The following is a 26,778-nucleotide window of genomic DNA, read 5'->3' as shown; positions in this document are numbered from 1 at the left end:
CAACTTTTGGGGACTTTCAGACGCGCTTTTTCCATCACGTCAATCACCACCCCATTTTTCTTTAGATCAGGTTTCCAGGTCACCAATTTTTCGAGCCTCCAGGCACGCATTGCCCACTCGCAAGGTCAGCTTTCTAAAATGCCTCCCGGCCTCTTTTTTACTTTAGATCAGCTTCTTAGCAACCTGTTTTGCGGTCTTTCATGTGTTTATTTTTTATCAGGTCAGGATTTTTAACATTATATAAAAGGGTGTTCGGATCAAAAAGTGGTCAGACTGAATTGCGTGTAAATCGAGTATTTATTTATTAAACATCAAAGTATCTTTCGTTTTGAAGTTCATAATGGATAAAAGACGGAAAAAATGCTCAGTTAAGATTCCGGTTGCTCTGGTCCAAATTGGCGAGCCTTTCGTTTGACGCCTGCCATCAGGTTTCGTACAGTCACTGGTACAGATAGCTTGCCAAACGAGATATTTTTTGGGATTAATATGCTTGAAAATGTCTGCCTTCTTTCCCCTCCCGGTTGCTGTATAATACTCTTGTCCAGCAAGCTGTCCGGAGTCTGCCTTGGCGTAGGTTACGTCGTCCATTACCACGCAATGAAACCACAGAGAACAGACGTACAAGCTCGAACAAAAAATCTTCAAAAAATTGTGTGTAAAATTTCAAATGCCGAAATCCAAAAAATACGTTGAAAATTAACTTGAAACAGTGCCATCTATTGCGCCGTTCAAAAGTTACAGATCAAATATTCAGGTACCCAGTTTTCGAAAAGGCGTAATTGTTATTAAACTCATCAATAATTAAACTAATGCCGCTCTAAAATAGACGGGTTCGATTTATTGCTGGAAAAGTTACTTTCGACTGGACAGAATTTCACTGCCTTTATTTTTGCACTGATGAGGCAATTAAAATAACTAAGAGTTTTGGAATAAATTTTTGCACTTCCTGACCGGTTATCGTCAGACGGAAGACAGTCTGCTATATCCATTCAATTAGGAACATTTTTGACGATCAGTATTATCCATCAGAACTGATTATAGACATCTCAAAGCGGGCTACTTTCAAGTATCACTTTTGCATCCCATTGTTCAAAATTCAGTACCTCTACCTTGAAGGAAATAGCTATCTACTTTAATGATATTTTTCCATTATGCAATGTGACGAAAGTGTTACGAAACATCAAAGGGAAACATGAAAAACAGTTCATACGACCTGTTCAAAACTGACTAAAATTTTGTTTTTTTTCTCAGTTTGGCTTTGGCAGTTCTCTTTGGTGTGTTTGGAGACATCTGGTGGCCCAGCCAAAAAACAGAAATTGGTTAAAAACGGTCGTTGTAAATTTTACACAACTTTCGTGGGCTAGCTTGTACGTCTGTTCTCTGTGATGAAACTTTGACAACACAGCTTCCGAGATCTTGTTTTTGCCGTAAGGAATTTCTCATCATTGCGATTTGGAGTTACTATACCTTCTCATAAGTTGACAGTCCAATCGTTTTGTAGCTTCATGCATGGTTGTAGACGATATTTCCAACTTATTTGTGACATCTCGAACGGAGAGGTTAGGGTTGTGCTTGAAAGCGCTAGCCACTCTTCTGTTCGTCACTGCTGCGACCCATCCTCCTTTCGGTTTCCCCCCAATCCAGCCTTTCTAGTTTTCGACAAACGTTCTCCGAACACTTTTACTACTTTGGTGACGGTTGATTTAGCCACATTCAACGATTTTGCTATTTCAGCGTGCGTGTAGTTTGGATTTCCAAGACGCATGTACACAATTTGATTCATAGCATTCATTGCTTGGACGCCATTTTGACAACTAAAGATCTAATGTAAAAATCCAAATAGAAGCATCATTCTACACACATACACCTACAAAATGAGAGGTGTTCAGGTTTTTTATGTGAATCATTAGGAAGAATACGGCGAATTTAAAGTTGACCAGTTTTTGAACCGAATACCCTTTAAGTAAGTCACTTACTTACTTGAGTATTTAAGGATCCAGCGCCGATTCTTCGACAAAGGGCCAAGACGTCTGACCCATGAGCTTACGACCTGGATCCATTGATCCATTGATGAAAGTCAAGAATTTCGACGACGGTTTCAATTTCTGCATCAAAACACTCGTTTAAATCTTTTCTTAGCGTTGTTCAATCCATCTCTACTCATGTTCCCGAATTTCGACATCCAGTTCCTTTCGATGATACCGACGATGTAGTTACATGTTTGAGAAAGCCGCGAGCAGAAGCCCCTGAAACAAAAAGTTTACAAAAGTTGCGGAAGCCGGTATTGCAAATTAGAAAATTATATTCTTGTATCCAGACTCAGTATAGACACTCTAGAAATAACAATCTCGTATGTTGATCGTATAAATATCTGGCTGCACCTATAAACTTTTAAGAACTCTATTCACTTGGTCAATGCCGATGGTTTTTATAACAATTAAAGGATCCAGACAATGTATCAATCAGAGATCGCATTCCCGATATTCACGTCTCATAACGGACGCGATATTCGAAGTTAAAAAAAATTATATCAACAATTCTTTGAGCCTTTCTAAACTACATATTTTGGATAGCCCATTATTTCTGTAGCTGTCACTTTTGAAGCTGTCTTTTTTCGACGTTTAACAAGTAGAAACTACGCCGTTAGTGAAAATTGAACGATATGATACGATTAATGTGGACAATGGTAACATTCAACAAGACGGCGCGCTCCGTGCCACACAAACATCGAAAACATCGTTGTTTCACGGGAAATGTTTTAAGACCGTTAAACCTCACAAAGACAAGGTCTTCGCTCATAGCCCAGCATAGATTCCAGACCTCTATGGGGCTATTGAAGACACAGTGTCGTACTTTTCATAAACTTTCCGTAATTTTCTCACTAATTCTACTAACAATTTTGATACAAAGATTACAAGCCACTTTGTTTCGGAAAATACGTCAAATGAATCTTTTTCATTATATTTTCTTTCTTCCTTATTTCTCAATTATCTGTACTCAGTTCCTCTTCCCTCCTTATTTCTTCTTAAATTCGTGTATCAGTCTATGATCACTACAATAGGACATCGGCTTTGCAAATTGGCTGTGGAAAATTTCATGAAAAGGGTAAGATCCTGTAGGCGAAGTCGTGGGGTTCATTTGGCTGATGTTATTTCGAACCCACCGCATATCTTCCTCTTCATGATGAAATAAATATCCGATAATTTATTTTGAAAAAATAGTTCCTTGAATATCATTATCAAACCTCTTATTGGGAAACTCTGTATATCCGCGGGTCTCAAGGACATTATGCAAATATTTTTCCTTTAAAAATACACGAACTACCAACAGAACGGTATAATTTAAATAATTTTTTTGAACGCTATGCTACTTTAAACTTTGAATTACCTGCTAAAAATCTCTGAACTCTGATTTTTTGTTCGCCTTTTGGCACTAACTATCAGTACCTAAATAAATATGTAAACATATGACTGAGAAAGTTAAATAAACATAAATTAACAGTGAGAAAGCCCTCCACCTAGAATTTATAATAGTTAGGACTATCATCTCAATAGCTGTAGAAGTATTCTTTCAAATCCTAAGAAAAACCAAACGCACACATATTCTACAAGACAATTAATACATATCGTTTATTTCAAGTGTATCCAACTTACAATCAATCGTCTTCGCAAAGGCGGATGGTCAATCGTTTTCATTTCACAATAATCGTTTTATCTCTTTTGTCTAATCCTGATACACTTGCTTTCAATAGAACTTAACTAAGTAGAAGAAATGGAAATGAAAATCAGATATTTAGAATGGATTCATCACTTATCGTACTAAAGTTGCGGCATTTATTTAATTTTTTTATCTGCTTTTTATTCATTTCAAAATATATATTTTTATGTACTATGTAGGTATTTATATATATAGATATCTGTCGGAACGGAAACAAGATTTGTAAATCTTAGAAATAAAAATATGCAGTTTGATTGTGTCATAAAACTCAGAGCGAAGATCAGTATAAAATCACAAACGTTTTTAATTTAAAATTGCATAAAAAATAAGTAATGCAATGTTGCGTTTTGATTGAAAACTCAAATGATTTTTTTTTGTAAATAAATATCAAACAGTTGAATTTATCTCAGTAGAATGCAAATCGGTTGTGTCATGTGTGATCAATTTCAAGAGATTATTTTCTCCCTATCAATGTTTTTGGTGGTGAAGGTCGAACTTCAACAAACAATCGCTAAACATCAAACAGAAACGATAGGACTACAATTATTTATTGTACATAAACATACTCACCTCCAATCACCGTGTGTAAGTAGTCCTTCTAGCTCTAGGACAGTGTAAGCTTACCAGGTAAATATTATGCGGTAGTTTTCTTCGACTTCGCTTACGGGCGACAGCCTCCACCGATACAATCCGGAGTGCGACGTCGTCCTGCTGCGCTCTGCTGTCGACCCCCGGTAAGTCTAGCACCTGCTCCACCGCCTCGCATCGAAGTTGCTCCATACTCGATGCCACTGGCAATCCTTTCCGGATCCAGCTCCCCGGTTTCTATCTTTGCCAAAATGGTTTTCGAGCACTTTAAGAACGCTTCTTCCACATTTTCCCCAGTTTTGGCGCTAGTTTCCAGGAAAATTAGCTCATTTTCCTGGGCAAAATTGCTCGCCTCTAGGAAAGTAACCTCCCGGAGCTCCTCTAAATCTTTCTTGTTACCTACCAATAAAATGCAAATATTTTGGGAGGCCAACGTTCGGGCATCGTTCAACCAGTTCGAAAGCACATTAAAACTGTCCCGAGAAGTGGTGTCGTAGACCAGCAGAGCTCCGGCCGCCCCGCGATAGTAGGACCGCGTGACCGAACGGAATCGCTCCTGGCCGGCTGTGTCCCAGATTTGCAGCTTGATCGACTTCCCGCCGACGTTAATTACCCGGGATCCAAACTCGACACCGATCGTGTGGGAGCTGTCTTCCTTGACTGGAATGGTAGAAATATAATGGTTTTTATTTTAACAGACAACTCTTTTATTAGTCCGAATTCATCATTACACTTATAGACGCTTTTCAAATCGAATTGTTTTTAATTGCAGAATTTTTAAATTGATTTTTATTGATTCATATCTGTTCAACAGACAACAAATTGTGAGAATAAACTCAGGTTTCATTTTGGTACCCTTGCTGTTCATCATGTACACATGTGAATGACATCTTTAAAAAAGCTAAAGCACGGCTCTTTGCAGATGATGCAATCACATTGGGTATAGTGGAATATTTCGACATGCTGAAAAAATATATTTTGCATGACATAGGAATATTCTAGTAGCTTTTATTACTGAAATCACGCGGTAATGAACTTACAAAAAATCATCCATTATGACTTACAAAAGCAATCTGGAAAAGTTTTGTTTTGTAATAATCAAATAGTAAATTGAACACGTTGAAATTACACGGAAAAAAATTGCATGGGTTTTTCTAATACAGAGTCATGATAATTTTACTATATCCATCATTTAGTATTTTTGACCATGATTTAGTATTTTTTACCAAAAATCTGGGCGATAATACTACGACATAGTATTTTTACAATGCTTACTTTGACAGCTCATAGCAATTTCCTCGTAGCTCAATTACCATGCGCATGATATTTTGATATTACACAATTCGTGTTCTTGAAATTACTATGCCCATGGTATTGTTGAAACACCGTCATTTGTGTTGTCAAAAATACTGTACTCATTATATTTCAAAGTAATTTGTGCTTCGGTCGAGTGTTTTTTTTCCGGGTTAGCCGGTCGGGGTCTCGGAACGCGGACAAAATTGTTGCGCAGGAACGTCGATGAGGTGGATATGCTGTTTCAACTAATCAGGTGACCGCGGCGCACTTGGTGTGAGGATTGCAATCAGCGTCATTGTCGAATCGGGAAACGCATTCCCTCGGGTGAGTAGATTGCGTTTTTTTCGTTCCTTCCAATTTACTACTTATAGAATATGCTAAGAAAATCTTTCTTCTAATCTTAAGGTGTTCCATTCGATGCAACCCGAATTCCCTATGCTCATGGCCGTGGGGGCCTCCCTCCCAACCTGCCGCTGAAGATTAACGGAATGATAGCAATTTCCAGAAGAATAATCCTTGCCCACTTTCTGGATCATTGGTCTCAAGATGACTGCCAACGTCCATATCGATTCCAGCGTAAGTACAACAATTATTACCAAATTTGATCTGCTCATTAAGTGTTTTTTTTTTTTCAGAGCCCGACAATTAATCATCAAAGTTATTAGCGGACCATTTTAGTTATTATGGAAAAATAAAACGTAATTTGTTTCAAACTAAATCATTTCTAGATCTCGAAAAAATCACAAAGAGTATTAATCCTATCCTGCTGCAATATAGTTATACCATGGCGCATAGTAATTTTGTTATCAAATCAAGCAACATATACTTATTTATATCATAACACGTACCAATTTTATTATGAAGCATATAAATTTTACCATGCACAATGTAAAAAATACTCATGATTTCATTGACAATTTCACTATGAATCTAGTCAAAATTACTATGCGCAGCCAAAATCAACACAAAGTAAAATTACTATGCGCATGGTAATATCAAGAACAAAACATTATTGACTCAAAAATATGGTTGCGTGTTGTTCATTTAAACCACGGATTTAGTAATTTTACTATGATTTTTTTTTTTGTGTGTACTTGGATTCAGGCTTGGCAAAAGTCATCGTCATTAGTCAAAAAACTGTGACTGTGAAGCCTCTTGATCCGTCAAACTCAATTGACTGTTCCTCAAACGTCATTTCAAACAAGTCACTTCGTTTGCCAGTCACTCATCCCCCAGTTGTTTGAAGCTAGAAGAATTTCATAGTCAAGCATTCACCAATCGCATTCAAACGACCGAAGACGACAAAGAAACGCATTCATTATTATGTAACATTCGTTCCGCGTCGCTTGTAGAAGACAGTCCAGTGCTATCGTGTGCGAGAAGTTTATTAGTTTTTTTGAATCCGGGTATAGTTACCGTAAGAGCAGTCTCGCAGCTACGAGCAAGTGTGATAAATCATTAAAGTTATCCGCGTGTGTTTTACCAAAGTAGAAAGGATTCTTCATCCATCGCATTGTAGACAAGATTCATTAGTACCGTGCATGATCGTCAGCCAGTCAACACAATAGGCCTCGCTGTTGGTTCGAAAACAAATCGGTACAGTGTGTACCAAATAAGTATTATATCACTTTTCAATTTCTTCCAATTCTTTTTTATTTCTATATAATTTTTTTTCCTTGTGTTTTTTGCCACATTTTTTTTCTCTGTTTATTATTGATTTTATAAAGTTTCGTTCTCCACGCTAGCCCGGTATGTCGGAAAGCAACCGACTATCGGATGACGACGGCGAGGATGATGAGCACCCTCCATATCGGGAAGAAATCCCTTCCGAGGAGTCTGAAGATGCACCCATCTAACCGATGTACCTATCGGACACCGAAGATTCCCCTTCCTCCGCTCTCAATCCAGCTCAACAACCCTTTAGATTCGGCATTTCCCTCTCAATGAATGAAACTCTTCCCCGAACATCAAACCAAGCCCTGAAAATGATACAACATCGCAGAAATCTACCCCTCGCCGTTGGGTTTACCAAAATGAATCGACGGGACCCGGGGTAGTCTATTTCCGGCCCAAATCAAAACCTCTCAATACAATTTCAATTTCATAAGATCTCGACCGATCGTACCGTTCCGTAGTCAGCTACCATTCGATGAGTCGCAACAAGATGCGCGTTGTTGTTGGTAGATTGAAGGAAGCAAAGGCCATTGCTTGTGACGAGAGGTTTACGATAGAGTATCGCGTTTACGTTCCCGCTCGTGACGAGGAGTGGTAACCGAGGGGGGTTTGACCGTCGATGATCTCGTGAAGTCTCGTGAAGGTTGGCCGTTCAAAGACCCCGATCTTCCCACGGTCAAGGTGTTGGACGCGCGTCAGTTGAAATCAGGACAAGGCGAGGGGAAAAAACGAACATTTTCCCAGTCGAACTCTTTTCACGTTACCTTTTCCGGCACTGCACTTCCTGATTACGTTACGATCACGAAGGTTCGACTACCTGTGAGACTTTATGTGCCTTCGGTCATGTTCTGCCAGAAGTGCAAGCAGTTGGATCATACGGCCGCCTACTGCTGCAATCAGGAACGCTGTTCTAAGTGCGGGGAGAAGCATGAGGAAGCTTCGTTTACAATACAAGCAACAAGCAGGTGTTCGTATTGCACGGTGGAAGCGTCCCATGCTCTCTCGACGTGTCCGAAGTACACATCGCGCCGGGAAAAATCAAGACTTCTTTAAAATATCGTGTAAGACTGTCCTATAGAGACAAGGTTTTGAAGTCTTTGCCAATCGTTTCAGAAAACCAGTTTTTCCTACTAAGCGAGAATGAGTCCGAAGGGGAGGATTCCACTTTCTGGAAAGTTAAAACCCGAGGCGTTCCTTCAGAATTCAGGCCCATCAGTAGCTAACAGGAATGCAAAAATTCCCAGAGAAACTGCATCTGATCCATCGTCGAATAGTTTTCCCAGCTTTTCGACTGATGTTAAGATGAAATTCTCGGAATTGTTGCATTGATCCTGCACTTTTTCAGCGTACCAGCAGGTTGGAGGACTATGATTAACATGTTTATATCTCTTTTGAGAGAAATCTTGAAAAAGAAAGCTCTCACCATGACACTCATCGCAGAAGCAATATCTTTCGATGATTCTTTAATTCATCCAATGAGGGGAGAGAAATTGTTTCTGTATTGCAATGGAACTGCAGAAGTATTTTACCAAAATTAGACTCATTGAAAATATTGGTACACAATTTGAATTGTGATGTGTTCGCCTTATGCGAAACTTGGCTTGGCTCTCTCCAAACGTAGATTTCACCTTCCACTGCCACAACATTATTCGCCTGGATCGTGATGGTCAAAGAGGGGCGGCGTTCTTTCGGGGATCAAGAAATGCCACTCTTTCTATCGAATTCCACTACAACCATCTCCAGGTATTGAAGTCGTTAGTTGCAAAGCTAGAATAAAAGGTCAAGAGCTTTGTCTAGCCTCGGTGTATATTCCGTCAACTTCAAGCGTGAGCCGATTGCACCATTTATTTAATGGATTTAATACTCACGTAATAACTTTGGGTTAATTTTATGAGCATAAGAAAGTTCACAAGAAAACTTCCACTGCAACACTCAGGAATGTCCGCCCCACTAAAATTGTGGTAAAACGTGAACAGGAATGCTTGGCTATTACAACTTGTGGAGAAGATTTGGATTGCGAATGGATTGAAGAAGAGGAACTAGATTTGGATGATTTCTCAGACATCGTCGCTGATGCCTCGGCTTTTCCGGTCATTGATATGTAAATTCATCAACATAATCCTTAAACTAATGTTTGAAATGTGTTTAAGCAATGATTGAAGGCTGGTTAGAAGTTTGTAACAATTTTTTTCAATACTTTGAATTAAACTGATGAATTTAAAAGAAAAGATACATTTTTAATAAAATATCTAAAGGGTTGAATTTACCTCGGGTTTGGAATGAAAACGTGACTTAATACGAAAAGGGGAGATTTCGGAAGTTGCGACAAGGGGGAAGAGGGGGGGATAATTTTTTTTCCAAATTTGACATTATTAATGGACGGCCCCTAACTTGCAAGTTTGCACACGTATATAGGTACATCGCATCACCGCGCTGCAAGCAAACAACTGGCAGACATGTCGCAATCTTCGGAAATGCTTCTTTCTGTTCGGCTCAAGGGATTTTATCTTCGGGCTTGCAAGTTTGCAAGTGATACTAACTTCGGAGAATCGTTTGAATTTTTCGGAACGTGCAGTCAAAGGATTTTATCGCGCGGTTGACTTTTACTTGCAGACACGTTCGACAAGAAAGAATCAGTTTGCAACTTTGCAAGATGATGTTTTCGTAGCTGACATCGGGCTGTTAGAATCGGCGCTGCATGTTAAATGACGGGATCTCTTTGCACCTCTGATGTGCCCTTTTTTTGTTGATAACATTTCATCGAAAAACGAACATATGTCTTCTATTTTATGAAATTTGTGATTTAACGTGTACAAGAATCCAAAAAATTTCAATTCTTCATACATTCAGTGCATGGTACTTCAGTTTTGTCTCTTCTGTATACATATTCTATAGAATTCTACAAACGATTGATACCAATAGAAAAAAAACTTATTGATTTAAAACGGTATTTTTCGTTACAAAAAATTATTGGCAAACCGTTTATTGGCAAAACTTGTCTATCAAAAAAGGTCAAACAACTAACTTTTAAAAATAGTTTTCAGAAAGGCTTCATCCAGTCAAATTAAACTTTGAAGGCAATCAGCGCTTTTAAATATGCAGTAAGCACACAAACAGTAGCCAATATGTACAACAACAATTTGCTTAAAAGATTCAAATCAAATCAAATCGAATCAAATCAAATCAAATCAAAAGTCATCGAATCGGAAATAAAATTTTGGAAAAAAGGAAATATACACCGCTATACAAAAGTAGTCTTTTTAAAAAATGCATCATTTTATTATGTTTGATATGTTTTCTCAGCATAAAATCAAAAACCTCTATCACTTCGAATAATTTAACAAAATTTAGTCCTCGATTATTCACTGATTAATTACAAGGAACAAAAAAAATTAAAATTGTAAATTTTCAATAGGATAAGAGTTTTCTCTTAAATTTTAAAGAAAAATTCTTAATTGTCATGTAACCAACATAACTCGCAACTAATTGGCGGTATGACAACGGCTTAAGTTATCCTGATTTTCCAGGTTCTCCTTTATATATTGAAATAACATCGCAATATACGATGCAGGATATGGTAACCCTATTCTAGACCATACACACAAAAAAAAGCATAGTAAAATTACTAAATTCGTGGTTTAAATGAACAACAGGCAACCATATTTTTGAGTCAAATATGTTTTGTTGTTTATAATACCTTACGCATAGCTATTTTACTATGTGCTCAATTTGGCTACGCATAGTAAATTCGACTGCGTTTTAGTAAAGTTGTAAATGAAATGATGCATTGTTTTACTTCGTCCCTAGTAAAATTAATATGTTTCATGATGAAACTAGTATGTGTTATGATAAAGATTAGGAGGAGCGAGGAGCTTGATTTAAATAGTAAAATTACTATGTATGTTTGTTTGTTTATTTGCATGCATGCATGCATTACCGTCAAACGGGGCATCATGCAACAGCGGGGTTCGATACAACATTTATATAACACTACATTAAATCAATTTTTTATTTAATGTATTGTAATAAAGTTATCTTTTAATGATCACAAAATGATGATGACATAATTTCTCACATCTTAAGCTAGTTTTCTTAAGTTTTTTATTTTAATGTGAAATTTGAAAAATCGAGCAATAAATGTACAAATTTTAACATTTTTTTATGCCGAAAAAAACTTTACCCAGTATGACGGATCGGCTTGATGATATTACCTACAAACTTTTTAGTGGTTTCCTCATTTTATACCAACATTGTTGGTGTAAAAATATTTTTCGAACAATCACCCAATTTTTTTAAATAAATATTTTTATAGTTCAGTTATGTGTCTGAGGTTAAATGCAACAAAATGCAAATCAAAGAAATACCTTGTAAATCTCGTTTCCATGTGTTGGAATATAAATGTTTTGCATCACGCGTTTGTAAACATTGGAATTTCATTCATCCAAACATTTATTTTAATGATTTCAGCTTTTAGGATTTTTCGTAGTATTATTTAACCCCTAAATGTATGCAGCATCTTCATTTTCAGAAAAAATGTGAAAATTAGTTATTACAGACCCAAAAACTACTGCAATTGGTGTTGTCATGCGTAATGGTCTTTTAGGCATCGCTAATATATTAAAAACTATAAATTTTCGTACGTGTTCATAAGATTTTTCATTAAAAACAAAGTTTGTTGCAAGTTACCCCATTTTCTAAGGAGGGTGAAAATCGCATGTTTTTAGAAAATTAAAAAAAACTGAAGAAACCTATAATTTTTCTAACTACGCCAATTTGATACCCCAGCATCCTTAAAAATTTTGATGCATAAGGGGTAGGATTGATTGTGAACATAAGTTTTTTAGAAGCCATTGAAGTTGAAAATTGTTGCATGTTACCCCAGTTGACGGTATGTCATTATTTGAAACATGAAAATTCACACTTCCGACACACGTCGGTCAATGTTAGTGTGTTCTCCCGATGCTCTGGAATGATTTTCAAAGTTATGAAACTTTAAAGCAGCTCAAAATTAGTTTTTTTACTCACGGGTTTGATGATTATAATGATCCTGAATTAGTGTAAACAACAAGAATGTTTACCATAGTAAAATTATCATACGCACTTATGTTTTTGAGTCAAATATGTTTTGTTTTCAAAAGTACGATGTGCGTAGTATTTTGTTGATATGAATTGGTGCCACAATGTCAAAATTACTATGCGGACGGTAGTTATAATAGAAATTATGATGAAATTATCATGACCATAGTATTTTCGACAACAAACATTGAGAGTTATCGAAAATTACCGGGTATATAGTAATTTCAATATTGTTTCATGCGCACTTTTACAAAATCGATGTTAAACTTTTCGTGGTTGAAAATACTATAGCGCTGAAATGGTAAAATTATCATGACAGCGTCTTTGGGATAACCACTCAATTTTTTTCCGTGTAACGAACGGCTAAGAATATTGATCGAGGTTGCGCTTCTCACAAATTACCTTCATCGAAGTATATTGAAAAGGCCGCTTTGGTTGAACAATTGAAGTTAGACAAAGTAGAAATAATAACATTAACACACAATTAAAGAAGTAAATTATTCACAATAATTATTCTTTATTTATTTTTTTATTAAAAACTAGTATACTTTTAGGCGTTTTGAAATAACTTTTTCATAAAATACATAAATTTAACCAGTTATTTTCATACTTCTCTACTCTAGTGCTAAGTTGCTCGAACAAATAGAATGATTAAATATTTTTGGAGGATTTGCGCCAGCCATTTTGGGTTCAAAACCTATTATCGGTAAAATTCATAAAATTTCCTACTGAAAATGAGTCGTAAGCAAAGTTAATGTTTCGTTGTGCTTTTTCATACCCTGTTAAATTAATGTTTTCAAATTATGACGTTCAGTAAGTAAAGCTAAGCTAAGTGAGTAACATTTTCATAACTACATTCGTGCCCAAAATGTTTATGTGTTACACAACAGAGGCGCATTTTTCATTAAACTGTTTGGCTTCATATGTATTTCATGTATAACTTCAGGCGTTTTCTAACAGTTCTCCAAAACACGCTTCATACGATTGTATACCGATTGGCATAAAGTCATTTGGCATAAAGCCGTTTGCCATAACGCCGTTTGGCATAAAAGTCGTTTGGCATGAAGTCAACTGTCATACGGGATGAATGATTGAACTGTCAATTAAAATCAAATTATCAAAATTATCAGTCGTTCAAATTCCGCAATGCCCACAGTACTTTAAAAAATTTAAATTTTTATCCTGCACACAGTGACAAGTCAATAAAATCCCGAGATTTCCCTGAAGTTGATAACTTACGCGACTTTGTTAATTTTCCAAACAAAAAAAAAGCTATAGAATGACTTACGAAATTCTCATGTCAGATAATTATGTTGTAGACTGCGATTTTTTACGTTTAAACATTTCATGCATCTTATAATTTGATAACATTTCACATAGTGTCTACTCATAAAAGTGTAGCACAGTAGCGGAAACATTAAAAATATTGTGTAAACCGACTTACTGACTAGCACGAGCACTCGAAAGAGAGTGTAATTTTTTAACATCGCTTAATCGATACAACTATCATCACTACAGAATCTCACAGGTTGAGTCATCTGTATATAATTTCAATACGAGTCGTAAGAGCAGTTTCGCGTCTTCCTATATTTGAAAGCTAATTCATATACCTACGAGCTTTATTAAATCAACCTTAAAGGTACCACCCACAAGTTCAAGGACCCAGCTGACCGATACGAGCATGGGTTTCGTTATTATGCAGAACTTCTGCACCAATGCGTTCTCTAGGCCATTTCAATTGTCGATGTGTGAGGCAGATAGGATACTCGAACACAACCTGTCTAGCGAATGAACAACACTTTTATTTCTTAATTTGTTAGTTCGAGTTAAACTCTTGAACTCGATTTATCTGTTACAAATTTATGAACGGAATCATTTAATTCCGATGGAACCCCCGAATACTTACACTTGTTTTCAGTGAAATGATGCAGTAGACACGATTTTCCACTTCCCGCTCGTCCGATGATGAGAAACTTGAACAGATAATCTGCACGGAAGAGATGCAAAAAGTAAAAGTTTAGTCATGGATCTGACTTCTCCGACTTCGCATATTTGGAACTCTAGGAAGTTGGATTTTTATCAAAGCAGTTAATATGCAAGGAAGTTACATTTCGTCCATTTTTTCATATTTCCATCTGATTCAACGCGATTGTGAGCAATAATCTCAAGATCCCGTTGTACGATAATTATACTTGCAAATTAACTCACAACGCACAAACAAGAGCAAAAGACTTACCGTAAAATTCGGACATTTTCGATTTGGTCAGCGATCCGGAACAGGAGAAAAACAGAAGGGAACAAAAGCTTGGCGCCAAGCCACACAGGAAACGGAACAACCTAAAACGAAACACTCGCGAGCACCGGGACTGTTTGCATCCACAATAGTGAAAATATTTTCACACGCAATTTCCGATATTATGTTGGAGCAAAATATTTTTTCCCCTTTTTGCGCGACTCACCAAATGAGCGAACGAACAACAATGTTTTGAAATCTGCTTCTTCTTGTTGCGACTGCTGGTGTTCGACTGTTTTGACAGTTTTAAAACGGTACTTTGACAGCTGGAAGGCAGTGGCGTACGTGAAAAGGCTTTCTTTCGTTTTGAAAAAATAAAGCAAATTTCCGAACTAACATTTTAGTACCACATTGACGTCTTGGTAAATACCAAAAAGCCATTGAAATCGAATGGGAACTGACGTATTGGTTCCAAAAAGTCGGTACGGTCTGTTTTGTATGTGATTTGACAGTTGCTTCTTGATAAAAGCATGTTGGTCCCAGTCCATATATAGGCAACTTGAGCTGTAATTATCGTTTATGAGACAAACTTTGTTGTCTGTCGTTGTTGTTGAAAACCTGAGACAGTCTTCACGGCATGTTCGTAAATTGATTTTTTTCTATCGAAGTGATTTTTTTAACGATGGTGGTGTTCGTAAATTATGAACAAATGTATGAAAAAGCATTATGTAAAGTGATTTTGATATCTATATACCAAAAAATAGATCGATCAATATTTAATGTGTCCCGCATACAATGGAAGATGAAGACGAACCAGTCTCCTAGTGTTGCCGCTTGTTTTATAATTTTTGTTCAATTTATAAAAAATATTTTTTTTTTACAATTATTGTAAAATACCATCACATTTCGGTATCGAATTTTGAATACAACGAATGCGCCAACATCGTCGTTTTCGAGAAAAAACGCGTTCAAAGTTTGACAACTCCATAAGCTCCCAGCAAAAATTTTGTTTTGTTTTCTATATTTCTCGAAAACCAAATATTCTTCAGTTAACGTTGTACACTCAAAATGTAGAGCTTCGAACGTACTTTATCGCTCAGCTGATACCTCCATTTCTTTACATTCGGCGCATTCGCCCTATATAAAATTTACTACCGATTTATTCTCTGAGTGCTGCTCCCTACCTATTAATGAGTTCCTATAAATTCTTTAAAAATGCACTCTTTTTTAAGATCCGTACATTCACAGTGAATTTCATGTTTCAATCAAAATAAAAATAAAAAAGGTATCGAAACATCTCATGCTAAAATTTATCAGATTTTTATTATAAAAATAGTTGGGTTTATTGTAGGCGAACATGGACGCGGATAAACTCAATAGAGAGGTATGTTATACAGTTATAAGAAGTATTTAGTTTCCTACCTTTTCTTTATCTTCACATCATTATGATCATTCAGTTACACATTTTCCGGAACCACGTGAAAATCGCTCGGGAAAACATCATCCACAAACTGGTACGGGACGTTCGATTCTGGAGCGCCAAAGTAAAGGATGGTAGCAATCCCCGTGCGGCGCGTAAGTTGGCCTCCCTAGAACCGTTAATTCCGCATATCCGTACCCAGCCGGCCTCGCAACTGGCTAAAGCAATTATCCGGTTTAACGCTAAGAAGAGTTCGACAGGTAACAGCTCGTTGGAAGATCGAGCTCTGTCCAGATTCTTCGAACACAAAAAGTTACAGCCCGAGGTTCGAGCTCTGATCCGAAGGTTTGGATTATCTAGTAAGATGGAGGTATTGGATAAGTACCTGAAGAATTCCTCTGGCGATCAAGCCAAGAAAAAATCGAAAAAGAAGAAGGGACGATCTAACAAGGGGAAGGGAAAGGAAAGTGTAAAAGCCAAATCGAAAAAGGTTGACCAGGAATCGGACGATCAGGGATTCTGTGAAGGAGACGAACCAGGAAAGCCTAAGGAAGACGAGGAATCAATGGAAATCGAGGAAAATATTTCAGAAGCTTCGGATAACGAATCGGAGAATGGAGCTGGGAAATTTGTAAAAGTAACGCCTGCAAAAAACAAACCTAATAAAAAATTAAAGAATCAAGAGGCTTCTAAAAAGCAGAAAAAGAAATTGGCTGCCAATTCTCCTGAAGATGAACATGATGAAGAAAAAATCATTCAAATTCAGGACAGTTTTTTCGTCACTTCCTCTGGTCAGAGTTATGTCGCAACGGCACCAGCTTTGGACAAAAATTCAGAACAGGAAAAAGTTGAAGAAGAATACGATTGGAAGCGATCGAACAAAAGGAAAAACATCTCCGGGAATGACACTAGAACGTCAACTAAAAAAACTTCGGATACAGATATGCATCCATCTTGGAAAGCAAAGCAACAACAGAAAGGTTTGAAGCCATTCGAAGGAAACCGAAAGGTATTTGGAGATGATGGCAGTAAGTCGCAGTCTAGCAAACGAGTTAAAACTGATCCCCATCCGGAAGACATTCATCCTTCGTGGGCGGCAAAGCAAAAGCAAAGAAGCATTCAACCTTTCGCCGGGAAGAAAATAAACTTCGAATCCAACGAATCGGACGCAGCCTGTTTTCCCAAGCAATCTGCTACTGTGGAACCATTCAAAGTGAAAAGTAAAAGCATTAACGATACCGACTCACGGTTGGAAGATTTACACCCTTCGTGGGCGGCCAAACAGAAGCAGAAGGGTTTGCAGCCCTTCAAGGGGAAGAAAATTGTGTTCGACTCCATCGGTGGTGGGGAGTCGAGCTCCTCGAACGTGAAACAGCACATAAGTAGTCCGGCGGAAGTGCCATCGGACCTGCACCCATCCTGGCTTGCAAAACAGAAGGAGAAAGGTATTCAGGAGTTTCGGGGAAAGAAAATTACCTTCGGCGATGATTAGGTTTTTCACTAAGGCCTAGCTTTTATAATGCCATTAATACAGGTTGGCTTTTTAGAACCGATGCGTTTGTTTAAAGCGGGTTAAACCTTAACGTTTATGGATTAAATATTTGTTTTAGTTGTAACACGTGTTAAGCGTTTGCGTAGGTCTCTAGATGACATCCGTTTTGTAGACACTGCGAGGTTTCGGTTTCGGGGGTCCTCGTAGAAGCGTTGGCACTTCAGCCAGCAGGTCCGGTCGTTGGCCGGAAATCTTCTCAAATCGTTCGACGGCATTCGGCAGCAGCACATCGACCATGTAGGCTTTATTTTTGGAGACGAAGTTGAGCTAGAATTATAGAAGGATAGGAGTATGGTTAGATTAAGCATTTAAATAGGTCACATCGAGTCTTGTGGCCTGTGATACGCTGTTCGATATTCATGAACTTACATCAACGCTTACGCTTGCATGTGGCTTGATAGCATGCTGGGCCACAAACAGATCCTTCAACAATAGCTCGGCATCCAACTTGAGCGAGTCATACTTCGCCAAATAGGCACAGCTGTCAGTTGTGGTCAAAAAGTGACGACAGAAATTCACCGTCGTCTGAGTCAAATTGATCCAAGTGTCCCCGGTCACCAGGGGCTTCAGATCCAAACCAAGCGAATCGAACTCTTTCAGAACATTCCGCAAACCGGACTTTGTCTGCAGATTGTACGGTTGCCAGACATCTTCCGTGCGTCCGATGGAATCCACTAAACGAAATTTGGCTTCCTCCAGAAGTTGTTCCAGCGTCGTCCGCAGTAAACCTTCCATGTGATAGGACAGATCTAATCCGATTTCCGTCAGTTTAAAGCAAGGTTCACGAACGCCTTCCACAACCTTGGCGATCGATTCCAGCTGCGAATCTTTGGTCAGATAGTGCTTGATGAGTTGCGATGCGAAATACTGCAGCTCCATATTACACCACACGATGAGGGCCGAAGTGCATGAAGCTTTACTGCTGAACGCTCGGAGGAATTCACTGGCGACTTGGGCCACATCACAGAAGAACAACTCCGAGACGGCCAGATTGTTTCGCCGAGCTTGGCGCTGCGATCCCCGGATAGCGCTGCTGCAAACCTTTAGCAATATGCCACAAGCTTCCCGAGCTTTTCCCATCTCGACCAGCAACTTTAGAGGTCTTCGACTGGAACGCAAAGCCGCCTGCAGGCTGCGACTTTGAGAGCTGGACAATTCTTGCATGAGCACTGATGAAAGTGTTCCTTTTAAATTTTTTATCTTATCTGTTATCTCCGATGCTGCATGGAATGAACTATCCTTAACCAGGTATTCCTCACACTTTTGCACCAAAGCTAAACTATCCTCAAAGTGGCGTTGCGCTATTTCAGCTTGAATTTCCTCCGGAGCAGAGGACAACCAATCTGGGGCCAGGATTTCCACGACAGCCGCAATCTCCGAAGCAGTGGGACTCAACAGTAGATCATTGCTTTCGATTGATTTCTGTTGGTCAAGTTTTAGAGTGGTAGGAGGTTGTGGCGCTGGACCTTTCTTGTGTTTTAACTGGTTGAATTTAATGGCAACCTCGAATTTGTTAATCCACTCAAGCTTGGATGCAGCATTGACACACTGGAATATCCGAGCTCCATCAGTGGTGATCACGTTGATGGCGTTCTTATTTACCCCATCCAAATCTTTGATGTTGATAACAGCCAGCTTTTTGGTGTCGTACTCAGTGAGGAATTCCAATTTTCTGAAAACGGAAATGGAAGTTAGACTTTTTATTGTTAAAAGTACTTTGAAACCGAAACTAACTTGTCATGTTTAACCTTCGCCAGAACGAGAATTTCATTGAACAGAAACAGATGGATTCGGCATATTGGACGGTAGTCGTTGGTGTCCAGCTCGATGAGTCCTCCCTCGTGGATAAATACTTTATCATCTAGATTACCCTAAAATAGTAAAAATTTTAGAACAATTCCCAATATGACTGGAACCTCTCAATTCCAATACCTTGTATCCAATTAGCGATTCCTTGATGAGCTGGATCGCCTTCTTGTTCTGTTGTTCCTCGTTCACGTTCGGATCCAAGCTCTGATCCTCCTGGATGATGTACTTCTGATCGTCCAGCATCGATTCGTCGCGCAAGGTCGACAGCAAATTGCGCTGCTCGATCAGTATGTGCGACAGTTGGTACATTTCCGATTCCAAATCTGTTGAGGAAGTGTTAAAAGTAACGGTATCATTTGAGAGATACGCAAAAAATCATTCAGCAGCTTACGTGAAATTTCCTTAGCCGTTTCGATGAACTGCATATAATTTTCGTACACATGTTTCTTCAGCGTTGACGAAACCGTGTCGCTGTGCGCTTGAATTTTAGCCTTGGTTTGCTGCAGCTCCGGTCCACCGACGCAATCCTGGACCAGTTCCTTAACATCTGGATTTCATTTAGAAACAATGTTATGATCAACCAATGTATATAAATTGAATATCTTTGGGAACTTACACTTTTCTGCATTGAAGTTCTCCCTCTCGAATACAGCCAGAGCAGATTCCGGCATATTTTCGCGTTGTTTATTTCGCTTTTACGAAAAAATCACAAATTAAACTCTGCTAAAACTTTTTATGATCGCATACAAAATAATCAGTGACGTCATTCGTGTTTTTAACCACTGAAAAAAATTGCACATCGGTTTCTTCAAATTTTGAGCTACCATCTCCGCTAGTCACCGCTGTGAGCTTCTGGCGCTGCAAGTCCATGAGCACCAAAAAGGCCTTTTGTTTAGAAGGCACTCATTGATTCAAAACATGGCCCGCGGGATGTACACAATTTTTTCCCAGCAGCAGCGAAACAGGATACAAAAAGATGTTCACAAAAAAGTGAAAGTATAAAAACCATTAAAACGGTCCAGTTCACCGAAGGACTGTAGTAATACAGTAACGCGTTCAAATAGTGAGTCATCAATCAACAGCGAGATGTCGAAGGTGATACTGGTGATCTTCGTGGTCGGTGTTTTGTGGCTACAAGGATCGGCCGAAGCCGCCCATCGGAATGTTTTGCTGCTACTGGGTAACTACCAAGCTGTTTTAAATGTCCACCGGACAAATATTAAAGAAACCTTAAATTTTTCCAGCTGATGATGGTGGTTTCGAGATTGGCGCATATCGCAATAAGATAGTTCAAACCCCATCGCTGGATGCCCTGGCCAAGGAAAGTTTGATATTCAACAACGCCTATGCATCGGTCAGCAGCTGTTCCCCTTCGAGGGCTTCGATTCTAACCGGTATGCCTGAACACCAGAACGGAATGTACGGATTGCACAACGGCATTCACAACTTCAATGCCCTATCTAACATCAAGGGCCTTTCCAGTGTTCTCGGAAATGCTGGAATTCGAACCGGGCTTATCGGTAAAAAGCACGTTGGCCCTAGCGAAGTTTTCAAGTTCGATTATGAACAGACTGAAGAAAACCACCCGATCAACCAGGTTGGAAGAAACATTACGAACATTAAGCTCTTTGTAAGGGAATTTTTGAACGAGAATAAACAAAAAGATCAACCATTCTTTTTGATGGTGTCTTTCCATGATCCACATCGATGTGGTCATATAACTCCTCAATTCGGTCCGTTCTGTGAACGGTGGGGATCAGGAGAAGAAGGAATGGGTTTAATTCCCGATTGGCACCCCATTTATTACGTTTGGGATGAACTCATCTTGCCGTACTACATCCCGGACACAGAATGGGCCAGGCGAGATGTAGCTGCTCAGTATACAACGATCTCACGTTTGGATCAGGGCGTTGGATTGGTTCTGGACGAACTTAAGAACGCAGGATTTGCAGAAGACACTCTAGTGGTATACACTTCAGATAATGGGCCACCACTTCCAGCAGCCAGGACTAATTTGTACGATCCTGGAATGGCTGAGCCAATGTTTATTCGCTCACCGGATCCGAAAAGCAGAAAGAATCAAGTGACCTACTCCATGACCAGTCACCTGGATCTTCTGCCTACTTTCTTAGATTGGTTCAACGTATCCTATCCAGTAAAAGAAGACCTTTCTCAAGGCGAATCAAATTCTATCGACCAAAAACCTCCTACTCCACAGCTCACCGGTAAATCGCTCCTACCTCTGCTATACGCCGAACCTCCAACTGACCCAGATCAAGCTGTATTTGCCTCTCAATCATACCATGAAGTAACAATGACCTATCCGATGAGAGCCATCCGAACCAGACGCTACAAACTCATTCACAACCTCGCCTATCAGCTACCCTTCCCGATCGATCAAGACTTTGCCGTTTCCTGGACCTTCCAGGACATGCTGAATCGTTCAATCACCAACCAGGATCAGCGGTGGTACAAATCTCTACACCAATACTACAACCGCCCCGAGTGGGAACTTTTCGATCTTAAGCTGGACCCAACGGAGAGTAGGAATCTGGCCGGGAAGAGCTCGTCCAAGCAAACATTCGAACAGCTGCAGAAGCGCCTGTGGGATTGGCAAGCCCTTACGGATGACCCCTTCCGCTGCCTGCCCGGTGGAGTTCTGCTAGATAAGGGCGAATACCTCAATAACGCAACCTGTTTGGCATTGAGGCAGTAGTTCAGTTTGAACATTCGCAATCTTTTCAATAATATCTTAGAGATTATAGTAATAAGCATTTGGGGTACTGAAAATAGAAGTTATATAGCAAATAAAGAATATCATTTTTTTCATGATTTTAATTCCCATATTGAAAAATCTAATCTTTTCCGAAAACGATCAATTATTCTGAAACGAATTAGTTTATTTTAGCAAAGGCGCTTTACTTACTTAAAATAATCATTATTTTAGTTTTTTAAATATTATTATTTTTATTTAAGACACTTAACCATTCACATGGCATTCATGTCTGTAGTTTTTTAATATTTCAATTGACTTGTAACTGAATCTTTGATTGATCTATAACTTTCAGCAAATCGTTATTATTTCACCGATATTTTAGTTGTTCCTATTTCAATAAGACTACACGCTGGGCCATGTTGAACCATTAATGCTTGAAAAATAACCATAATCGAGGTTTAGTGGGTTAAGTCGTTTTATGAGTTTTCAGCAAAAACTCATAAAATGAGATTTTGAAGAGAACTTGGATTATGGTTATTTTTCAAACGTTTTGCATATATGAGTAATGGTTGAAAAACAACCGTTTTATGGGAAAAGGGAATGAAATTCTTTCTTTTGAGAATTATTAGGAAGATTTACGGAATAAATGTGATGTTTTGAAATGTATTATAATCATTAAATTCCATTTTTTTATTTCAATAAGTTAATCTAGAATAACAATAACTATAACTGTACATTCTTGACAAAAACTTTTTTCATTTTTCATTGATAGTTTACAAATTTGATTGAGCTATTATGTATTCCTCTGGCTCTACAGGTAGGGAAATCTTACTACTTGTTTAAAACTGGAACCGCTGTGGGAGACAACGGATATAGTCCTATCTTCTGACATTAATTCAATCAAATTAATCTTATGCAAGGACGAAGTGCTTTTGAAAAAAAATACGCTTGATACGTGCTCCAAGTTGGCTAGTTTCAAATGAGCTGCAAAAAGCCACTTAACTTTCAACAGAAACGTCCATTACTTATTAAAGCTGACTTCAATTTGTTCTACGAGAATATCCAGGCCAGATCCAGACAAATAAAGATTTGTGCATATCCGATAGGATAGCTGTTCGGTTTTTAGTGGGTGTTAGCCTACTGGTTATTGACGAAATTTTTTGATGTTTTCTTGAGAACGCCATCGTTTAGACCACATTTTTCTTCATTAAGCTGTGGATCAAACAATCCTAAGCTCCAGCGGAGGAGCATATCGACCCCTTATTAAATAATCCATTTACGTTGATTTGTTTTTTTTTTAGCTGCTATCGATGGTACGGTACATTACACATCCTGAAACAGATTTGAAGCTCGTGTTATCTGGATCTGGAATTAACTCTCTTCATGTTGATACTCACATTTGTTCCACTAGGGCTGATGATCCTATCTTGATGTTTAAGCTTGAACCCGGCGCCTCGGAACATAATAAAAAGCCGGCCGGAAAAATTTCCATTCCGGTTCCCTTGAAGGACTGTTACTTGCTCGGCTTTGTTTCATTCTAAAAAGCATCTTGGGTGCTACTGCAGTCAAACCGGGATTGTGAATAATACTAAAATTAGATTTCTATCTACTATTGTCCGGATCTTCCTCCAGATCGTTCCACTTATTCCGGAAGATGGAATCTCATAAATTAATGTTTTCACCTGGAAAGAAAAAAAAATATAATCCAGCTTTCTAATTGTTAGAACTTCCTGCCCATGAATACTAACCTTTTCTCCAGCTTTTCTTTTCAAACTTGAGTCCCATGTCCGGCTACTGCCTGTTACAACTGGTTGGGTTTTTCGGTACATTTTTCTGCTGCAGCTTATCTGATTTTCTCAGCAATTTCCCCGATCAATGCGCGTTATAAACAACAAATTAACAGCCGCAGAACAGCGTAGCACAGGCCGAATAAAAAAAATGGTGGAATAAAATTTTTTGAGAATCATTGAAATTTTAACCATTTTTTTGGGGTTTCCATTTAAACTTTGAATATGCTTGAAATGTAACAATTCATTCTGGTTAAAAAATAACAATTTTTGACGTTTTTAGTAAAAAACCATTAAATGGTTCAAAAAAACTCGAAAATGGTTATAAAAAAACGAGCGTGTATGCAGATCCAGTTATTCATTCATTCCTCTTATTTATGATTATTCTAAAGCCAACTTTGCATATGTTTAAAAACTTTTGAGATGAGAAAGATTTGTTATAAATGTGATTTTTTAAATTTAAGTTGAATATTTTATAACCTTTACCTGAATTTTAAAGAATATTTTAAACGAATTCTTTGCTCGGTGTTCTTAAGCCCCTTTGATTTCTCAGTCTGGTCACTCGTTTCATCGGAAGAAATTATTTAACCAATTATCGTTAAAAAGTAACCATTTTCACACCTTTCCGCGTTAAGTTATTTTTTGGTTTCTTCCATAGAAGTCATTTTTTGACTTCTCTTGAGAAGTGGAAATATGGTTACTTTTTAACCGCAAGAAATTATTGCGGAGAAGTTGAAAAACGGTTAATTTTGAACCATATCGCAGAATGGAAGGAAAACAGGTAATTTTTTTCTTAAAAATACTAGAATTGGGATTTCGGATCGAAAGATAAATCATCATCCAGCGTTCTAATACGAATTTATTGGCAATTTCTTAGCACACCTGACCAGGAACACGAAATTTAACTCACCCTTACCGCCGCTCTCAGTTTGGCCGACCGACTCCGGGGATTTCGTTCGACCTCCTCGTCACCCGGAAGCACCACATGTTTGGTCAGTTGCTGCCATCCGGAGCACGGTTTCGTTATACTGTCCATCGCCTGCCGTTCGTGATAAACGGTGTGGCTGGAGTAGCGCAGCGGCAACCGATTGGCCATATCGTTCAACACGTTACCCATGACGTGCCGCTTCACGATAGTGTCCTCGAGCGAGTGGAACGTTATGGTCACCAGTTTGCCACTAAGCTTCAGATATCGCTGGGCCAGCAGCATCCCGTAGTTGATTTCGTTCAGTTCGTTGTTGACAAAGATTCGCAGCGCCTGGAAAGTTTTCATGGCCGGATGGCTTGGTCTTTTAAATTTGTCCAATCGGTGCATTCCCGTTCCGAAGCAGGACTGAACGATGTCGGCCAGCTGGTTTCGATTTTACGCATTGAGTGACGAGCCTCGATTATGGCAATTTTCCTGTACTGTTTTTCTTCCCCGTAAATTTTCAATATCCGGCTCAAATCGGTTTCGTCAATTTTGGCCAAGACTTCAGCGGCCGTTGGACTGTCCTGGCATCGATCCTTATCCATTCGCATATCCAGGGGACCGTTTCTGCTAATTGAAGAACCACGCAGTCCTTCATCAAACTGCATCGAGGAACAACCGAAATCGAATATGAATCCTTCAATGCAATTTTGTTGAATCTTTAATTCTCGCAATTTTGCGGGAAGCTCGGAAAACCTCCCAAGTACAGGTATGATTTGTTTCGGATAACAGGAAGCCAAATCAGTTGCAATCCTAATATGAGCAATTGGATCTCGATCCAATGCAATAATTTTGGCTTCCGGAGCAGTTTTTCAAATTTCTTTGGTGTGACCTCCCGCGCCAAAAGTCATATCAACAAATAGCTCTCCGTTCTGAAGTTTCAAAAACGTGACCGTCTCTCTGGCCATAACCGGAACATGGCCAACATTCGTGGCAAAGTTTCTGCGTAAAACTAATACTACTCTTTGAACACCGCCGGCTAATACCTTCCTCATTGCTTGTTCAAGTATTCCATAAACTCCGATGAAAGCACGTCCCGGCACTGCTCCCCGGACAGCCCGGTGTCAAGCGATTGAAGCGTCCTCGGGTGTACCTTCAGGTGCACGTCGTTAACCAGATTCTCCAACGCTCGATGCTGTCGCGATAGATTTTCGTCGTTCACGGCAATAATGTTGACATTACCCAGCACTCCGGCCAGCTGATCCCGCAGAACCTGTCCCAGATCCCGCCCGATTTTACTCTGATCCACCGGCCAACGATCCAGAAGCTTGAGAAAGTGATTGTAGTACTGGGACATTATACGCACCGACCGGAAGCTGTAAAATAAATTCTTGTATAACTAATAGTTAATTGTAACTGCAAGGCTACGTTAAACACTTCAGAGACAAATTAGGTAGAATACTTACAATAAGTTCTATAACTTTGGCTTCAAAAAACTTTAGTAACCGATTCTAGGGCAGCGGCTTCCAGGCAGTTTTGTTCGCTTCCCGAATGATGTTTGCTTGACTGACGATGATGAACCGCAATCGGAAACAATGAGGATACGCTTCCCCCGAATGGATTTTCGCATAAATGCTGCCATCAATAAACAAGGCAGGTAAACGAACCTAGGACATTGTATATTCATGGACATTGGATTCAACGGGAAACGTAAAATGCGAACTTACCTTGAAACAGCTAAATTTCAAATGTTGGTTCGATCAATCGTTTCACGGTTCAGCCAGCTATGATAATTCTTCACTTTCTTCCGGACACAAAATAATCGGCAAGTTACCTTTAATTTAAGGTAAACCCTCTTTGATCTTCAGGGGAAAGAATACCCACGATTTTCGTCTTTCCGTAGTCAACAAACCTTGAACATGCCAATGGCTTTCGAATCACTTGGGATGTATTCCGACTAAGCCTGACTACTACAATATGTCGAAACAAAAATACCCCCA

At 38.8% G+C, this 26,778-nt stretch overlaps 4 protein-coding genes and 1 long non-coding RNA gene across 5 annotated transcripts; 2 read left to right on the top strand and 3 right to left on the bottom strand.

Annotated features, from left to right (window-relative positions):
- Positions 1-3,600: 3,600 nt before the first annotated feature.
- LOC129756630 (ras-related protein Rab-4B) lies at positions 3,601-14,897 on the bottom strand. The gene is made up of 3 exons (XM_055753546.1): positions 14,588-14,897; positions 14,258-14,338; positions 3,601-4,965 (listed from the first exon to the last, which is right to left on the bottom strand). The coding sequence occupies exons 1-3, from the start codon at positions 14,601-14,603 to the stop codon at positions 4,379-4,381; spliced, it is 684 nt and encodes a 227-aa protein (XP_055609521.1). The 5' UTR covers positions 14,604-14,897; the 3' UTR covers positions 3,601-4,378.
- A 945-nt stretch (positions 14,898-15,842) lies between these two features.
- On the top strand, positions 15,843-17,629 carry LOC129755497 (uncharacterized). The gene is made up of 2 exons (XM_055752020.1): positions 15,843-15,968; positions 16,042-17,629. The coding sequence occupies exons 1-2, from the start codon at positions 15,942-15,944 to the stop codon at positions 17,494-17,496; spliced, it is 1,482 nt and encodes a 493-aa protein (XP_055607995.1). The 5' UTR covers positions 15,843-15,941; the 3' UTR covers positions 17,497-17,629.
- LOC129755495 (exocyst complex component 8) lies at positions 17,493-20,169 on the bottom strand. Its single transcript, XM_055752018.1, has 6 exons — positions 19,982-20,169; positions 19,757-19,912; positions 19,489-19,688; positions 19,291-19,427; positions 17,926-19,228; positions 17,493-17,823 (listed from the first exon to the last, which is right to left on the bottom strand). Exons 1-6 carry the CDS (start codon positions 20,034-20,036, stop codon positions 17,647-17,649), a joined length of 2,028 nt encoding a protein of 675 aa, XP_055607993.1. The 5' UTR covers positions 20,037-20,169; the 3' UTR covers positions 17,493-17,646.
- A 108-nt stretch (positions 20,170-20,277) lies between these two features.
- LOC129755496 (N-sulphoglucosamine sulphohydrolase) lies at positions 20,278-22,203 on the top strand. The gene is made up of 2 exons (XM_055752019.1): positions 20,278-20,545; positions 20,610-22,203. The coding sequence occupies exons 1-2, from the start codon at positions 20,452-20,454 to the stop codon at positions 22,079-22,081; spliced, it is 1,566 nt and encodes a 521-aa protein (XP_055607994.1). The 5' UTR covers positions 20,278-20,451; the 3' UTR covers positions 22,082-22,203.
- Positions 22,204-22,534: 331 nt separating this feature from the next.
- Positions 22,535-24,175, bottom strand: LOC129757373 (uncharacterized). The gene is made up of 3 exons (XR_008739676.1): positions 23,830-24,175; positions 23,479-23,763; positions 22,535-23,413 (listed from the first exon to the last, which is right to left on the bottom strand). It is a non-coding gene; the product is annotated as an uncharacterized LOC129757373 (long non-coding RNA).
- Between the last annotated feature and the right edge of the window lie 2,603 nt (positions 24,176-26,778).

The sequence above is a fragment of the Uranotaenia lowii genome, chromosome 3 (assembly GCF_029784155.1).
Source record: "Uranotaenia lowii strain MFRU-FL chromosome 3, ASM2978415v1, whole genome shotgun sequence".
Taxonomy (NCBI): domain Eukaryota; kingdom Metazoa; phylum Arthropoda; class Insecta; order Diptera; family Culicidae; genus Uranotaenia; species Uranotaenia lowii.
The sequence above is the reverse complement of the archived record's forward strand: the minus strand, read 5'-3'. Positions and strand labels throughout refer to the sequence as shown.